This window comes from Oncorhynchus masou, unplaced genomic scaffold (assembly GCF_036934945.1).
Source record: "Oncorhynchus masou masou isolate Uvic2021 unplaced genomic scaffold, UVic_Omas_1.1 unplaced_scaffold_2357, whole genome shotgun sequence".
Classification (NCBI taxonomy): Eukaryota; Metazoa; Chordata; class Actinopteri; order Salmoniformes; family Salmonidae; genus Oncorhynchus; species Oncorhynchus masou.
The window spans coordinates 62463-68624 of NW_027008816.1; the positions used below are offsets into that span (position 1 = coordinate 62463).

The 6162-nt window shown below is 40.1% G+C and overlaps 1 protein-coding gene across 1 annotated transcript; it reads left to right on the forward strand.

Moving 5' to 3' along the window:
* Nucleotides 1–2015: 2015 nt before the first annotated feature.
* hoxb2a (homeobox B2a) lies at nt 2016–5195 on the forward strand. The gene is given in 3 exon segments (XM_064960737.1): nt 2016–2996; nt 3928–4058; nt 4060–5195. Coding segments are annotated over 3 exon segments (1146 nt in total). The 5' UTR covers nt 2016–2575; the 3' UTR covers nt 4654–5195.
* The last annotated feature ends 967 nt before the right edge of the window (nt 5196–6162 follow it).

The window sequence follows — 6162 nt, forward strand, 5'->3', positions numbered from 1 at the left end:
CGTGCTAGTGCCAGACCACTGAAAGAGCCCTCGGGTATGCGCTTGGGTTGGTCACGTGGTCCAAGGCAACACAATCTTTGCAAAAAGCAAAATGGTTTTGTACATAATTTACACATAGATCGCCTGATATACTGAATCCTATTTTAACGAGAGTAGGTCTACTGTATGAAGACAATCAAAGTATAGAAAATAACATTTATTTTCATAGAAATCTTAATTTATAGGCAAATAAGCAATCACAGATTTTGGAATATGCCTATACCTAAATCAAGAAATATAGTTTAATAGCTTGCATTGCTACCGAAAATACTAATTATCATTGAAAATGCAATTAAGTTCCCTTTCAGATGCTGTTAAATATTGAAAGGCAACCATCAAGACTAATACTCTTGCTAAAACTAACTGCAACTGAGGAAGTTGATTAATACAGCAGTACTAACATAAATAACACAAGTAGCGCTAACAACAGAATAGTAATAATAATAATAGTAATAAAATACACTGTTTATTCTATGCTTCAAAACACATTTGCCTTGTCATAAAATGATCAAATCAACTTACACCTAATTGTAAATGTGTGAAAACACTAATCACCCAACATGAATAACAAAAAGACAACACATAGCCTAGCTAATAGTCTGTTAAACAGTAGTTAAGTCTGTTAATCGTTTTTCGAATTGTTTGCTGAGCTGTAAAAAAAAAAAAGGCAGTAAAAAGAGCACACTCCCACCACACTCCAAATATAAAAGAGCAGATTCCAAATAAATAAATATATAAATAAACAAATAACGTTGCAAGTCCATATTCCGTCAAGCATTAAGATTTTTGTGGCACAAACAAACCACATTCAAAATTCTAAACAAATAGTCATAAAAAATGGAAATAAATTCCTGATGATGAGAAATACTTGTCCCAGTTTTTGCACAGTCAGTTCCAATATAAGCAAAGAGAGCCCGTGCTTCTGACCTCCTTTCCATATTCTACATCCTGTATGTATGGGAGAAACGCGGCCTACTCACTGCCTTTGTATTTAGCTTTAAATGGGCCAAACACCCACGCACATTTCTCCCGTCTTTGTTTTTAAAAAAGTCAAATCAAATTCGAATAGTGCCCGGCAATCTTGGCCCTTTTCTTCTATTTTGAGATAATGCTGATGCCTTATTTCAGCAACAGGGTTTTATGCGCAATGGAAAACAATTATAAGGCCTGCGTTTGGGTTGTTAGACTATTGGCTTTTGCATTAAAATCAGTAGGTCTAGATTCTGGGGGATAGAAAGAGCGTTTCTTTGTTGCGATCTTGAAGGAAAGAGAATAATTCTTGAGGCTGGTTGCTGTCAAGCGCTTTGCCTGGGAAAAGATTGATCACCGCAGTTCTTTTTTTCACTAATTCAACTTTTCCAAAAATATCCTAGTAGCTAGGCTACTATCCGTTTAAACTTCTACAATATCCTTCAAATCAATACATGTAACCTAGACCTATAGGCAATATACTATGGCATTGCTTATCAATAAACACAAATTCGTATAGGGCATTAGTGTAAACACATACCTAAGTTTTTAGTTTTTAAGAAGCTAGGATTCCCAGTTGTACACGCGACCTCGCTGTGAACTTTCGGCTCAGTAAACAAGCCGTCCATTTTTTCACCGTGAGAGAAAACTCCTAGCTAGCAGTCAGTGGAAGGCCTTGCTGGCCTGCATATTTTTAGGACCATTACACACACACACACACACAAATATAATTTAGTAGCATATCTCTCCGCAAGGTGATAAAGAGGTAGGCTAGCAGTTATAGAGAGATAACATATAAGTATACACTTACACACACACCGACCTTTCTCTTCACTCTGTAGCTTCCATTTATGAAAACAAAAATCTAGCAGTCTACCATTACACCATGCAGGCTGCTAACCTGCACCATGCTAGGCTCTAGGAAACCGCTTTTCAGTATTTTGCCAAGCAAATCTCAGCCTCTTGTTGAGACATCACCCATCTAGGTTGGGTGGAGTTATTTTTTTTTACCTTAAGTCTGCTCCTCTTGTCAAACTTTTAAGATTAATGGGCCTCTTTTGTATAAACACCCCGTTTTGCCATATTGTAAATGTGCTCTTAACAATAACCAAATTTTACTGGATTACATCACCAGGGTCCAGGCAGAATATCTGCATGCAGATCTCCATTGTTTGACATGAAGGCCCTCACATAACCTCCCACTCGAAACAGCGAGGTGAGACAGTTGGCAACCGAACACTTTTTTCTTCTCGAAAATAATACCCCCTGCTAACACAAACCAATATCTTTTGGTATTTTTGAGCATTTGCTGAAAATAATGCTTTCTTTAGCCACCAGGCCCCGGCTTTCCATTGGTTGAATCTGGTCATGTGACCAGGAATTGGCTGCAATTTCGCCCATAGTCTTCAGTTTAGTAGACCAAGGTCCCCATACGCTAGTAATATCACCAATATACACAATTATTAAAGCCCGCAAATACGGGACAGCGGGGAGCTAATAATCACGCGTTTTTGTTTTTATTTTGCTCGTTTTGATCTCGCCGTCCGCCTGTGGACCAGGATAAACTATGAATTTTGAATTTGAGAGGGAGATTGGGTTCATAAACAGCCAGCCTTCCCTTGCAGAGTGCCTGACGTCTTTTCCCGCTGTCCTGGAGTCATTTCAAACTTCATCAATCAAGGACTCGACAGTAATTCCTCCTCCTTTCGAGCACACCATCCCAAGCCTGAGTCCCTGCACAAGCAGCCAGGCGCGACCGAGGAGCCAAAAGCGAACCTCCAATGGCCTCCAGCTTCGGACGCCACAGCCGCAACAGGGCCCAGCCCCGCCGGCAAGTACGGCTGGCCCGCTGGCACACGAGTTCCCCTGGATGAAAGAGAAGAAATCCTCGAAAAAGGGACCCAAATCTGGGAATGCCACGGTAACCTCCTCTTCTCCCTCTCCTGCATCCTCCGGGTACGCCACTGCAGGACTTGAATCACCGACAGGTCGGTACATGATGTAAAAGACAAGGCTATTCAGTTTTTCTGATGTTTCTTTTCTTTTCCATTTTCTTTATTTGCATGGTTCCACTGCATGTTGGTCTATACTGCACCTCATATAAACAGACATGGAAGCCTAATCTTTCTCAAATTATTGTTGCAGGGCTTTTGTCTCATGTTGATGTTAATAAAAGGACAGAAGCATGCATTTATTTCTGAAATATGAGTGCCCTTCTGCTCTGTGTGTATGGAGGAGTCACAGAGACCTGCATTATGCTGCAGTGTTGCTTTGAATGTACTATTGCCCGTTATAATCCTTATTACTAATCTATTACACCATTTTCGATTGTATTTCACTAACATATCAAGCAATCTTGCATTGCGTGATTTGATGTCAGGCATATAAAACATTGATATAGCCTACATATAATCTGCTATATGTTAGCTATATTGCAAAGTCTTTGTAATGCCTGTATGTGTCAGATATTTTATGCGTAATGCGGATGTGTGTGTGTGTGTGTGTGTGTGTATTCTTGCTGATAAAGTTGCCTTTCTCAAGATATAGATTGAAAAACTTGTCATGGAATAACGATTTAATCGCAGTCAATGTCAGTGCTGTCTTAATGATATATATTCATAACCATGTCTAGAGGTTTGGGGTAGTCATGTTGGATGTCAGTATATAATGTGGAGGCAATGGGACAAAACAAATATGGGGTTTAGATGAATAACGCGTGTTCTCTGCAAACCTGATACACTGACATCAGAGAAGCACTGCAGTCATTTGAAAACAATGCACGTGGGTAGGCCTATTGAGATTTTGTTACGCCTCGTTCATTTTTATGGTTTTCAGTAGCTGCGTGCCAAATGTCTAGGCTCAACCCTATTAGCTTGCTATTTTGGACTTATTTATGTTCTATGTCTGGGTTTTTTGCAGAGGCGCAGGGTGGACTGGACAACGGCAGCGGATCCCGGAGGCTGAGGACTGCCTACACCAACACGCAGCTACTGGAGCTGGAGAAGGAGTTCCACTTCAACAAATATCTCTGTCGGCCCCGGCGGGTGGAAGATAGCTGCCCTTCTGGATCTAACCGAGAGACAGGTCAAAGTGTGGTTCCAGAACCGGAGGATGAAGCACAAGCGGCAAACGACACACCACAGGGAAGGCCAAGAGGGCGACCCCGGTGGGTTCGAGCCCCTGGAAGGTGCCGATGCTTCCTCGCCTTACTCGAGCCAGCCACTGGAAGCCTCGGGCTCGGCTGCGTCCGAGGAAGAGACGTGTAACTCGGCAGCCTCCTACACGAACAGCAGTGACAATAACCAGCCCACGCCTGAGGAGGGCCAGCTGAGCTGCCAGGAGCCCACATCAGTCTCTGACACAACAGTGCGGTCGACCCGGTTCCCAACGCCCACTGCAGATAACCCCGCAACAATGGGCAACGGTGGCGCATCTGGCCCGGATCATTCGTTTTCAGAGCAGCAGGACGCCTCCTCCTTGCCCGATTTGAATTTCTTTTCTGCTGATTCCTGCCTCCAGATTTCTGACGCTTTATCGCCCAGCTTGCAGAGCTCGCTCGACAGCCCGGTAGATTTCTCCGAGGCAGACTTTGACTTATTTACAAGCACACTTTGTACAATAGATTTACAACATTTACAGTTCTAAACAACAAGAACAATACAGAACAATCGAATTAAGGAGAATGTCCCACCGTATTACAATGGTATGAATGCTTCTCGGCAACATTCCTGAAACACATTTATGAAAAAGATTCCTGGTTTTAATTTGAAGATAACATAGAACCTGAGATAGCAAAGGAGCTATTATGTTCTTTCCTGGCATTATAATTTTGGTTTACTCCATCGAAATCACATACGGATTTCCCCTTGTTCAAATTTCAGGTATTTATTGCCTTCTTGTTTTCTGACAGTATTAATTGGCAGTCACAGTAAAATACTATACTGTCTCCTTAATGTTTCAAAACTGTTCAGTGCAGCTCAATCTTTTAATTCTCAGGAAATGAAGGCCTATCAGATATATATGCCTAAAGGATAGTTGAACTGCTTTTAGAAATTATCTCGAGACGGGCGTTGAACCTGTTGATGAGGTTTTAGAACTAGTTTATTTATTGAGATTCTTTAATAGTAAATTTCAAATTATTTATTGTACATTATTTTCATAGTTGAAATAAAAACAAACTTTTATAATGTGGCCTAAGTGTTTTTGATTATGTAGTTACTAGTAAATGAAAAGTGCAATTATTTTTGATAGATGATAATTCAAACAGTTATTTCAGATAAGAAAAATACAGAAATATTGCAAATGGGGATTGTTTGAGATGTATTGGTCTACCAAATATCTGTTACTGGTCTTGGCAAATGCATATTTGCTATTGCATGTTCTTAACTGACTTGCCTAGTTAAATAATAATTCTAATAATATTAATAATAATAAGTAATATTATTATTGTCGTTAATATTATTTCTATACAATTATGTTGTGATGGTTTCATCAATTATATGGCAACACATGAAATCTCCAAAGGTTGTATAACCCGTTGGTTTCAGATTTTGGGGTACTAAACGAATCAATTGCATTTGGTTTCAGATTTCGGGGTACAAAACGAATCATTTGCGATTTTAAATATTATTGAAATGTTTTCATTATCTTCCAATAAGATATTGCTGGGGCAAATGCATTCTTATTGTGAATTAATTATGTGCAAAAACATAAACCCAACACATATGATAAAACTGTTTGGGTAAAGACGTTTGCCAAGATAAATCGTCATAATCAAGAGCTGATAAAGAACACAATGTGTTGACCAAGTTATTGTTTTTGTCTAGCCTAGCTTGGTGGGAATTTGGTGCATGGTAGGCTAGCCGACTTATCTTAGCTTACTTTATATAGCATTGTAGCATGAGGGAATGACTGAGCTAACGGCGCTCATGGCTGCTGTCATGCTGATGCAAAATGGCGCTGAGAACACAATGGGCGATATGAACAATAATGCGGCAGCCATTATAGGACATTTGGGTATGTGGCTTCACAGCCCAGCATCCTGCAACACTTTCAATGATAATTGGATAATACATAGGCCTATAGCCAAATAGATAAAAATGTTATGTAATTGAACCATACCTTATGTTAATTAATGAGATAGGCCTGGAGTAT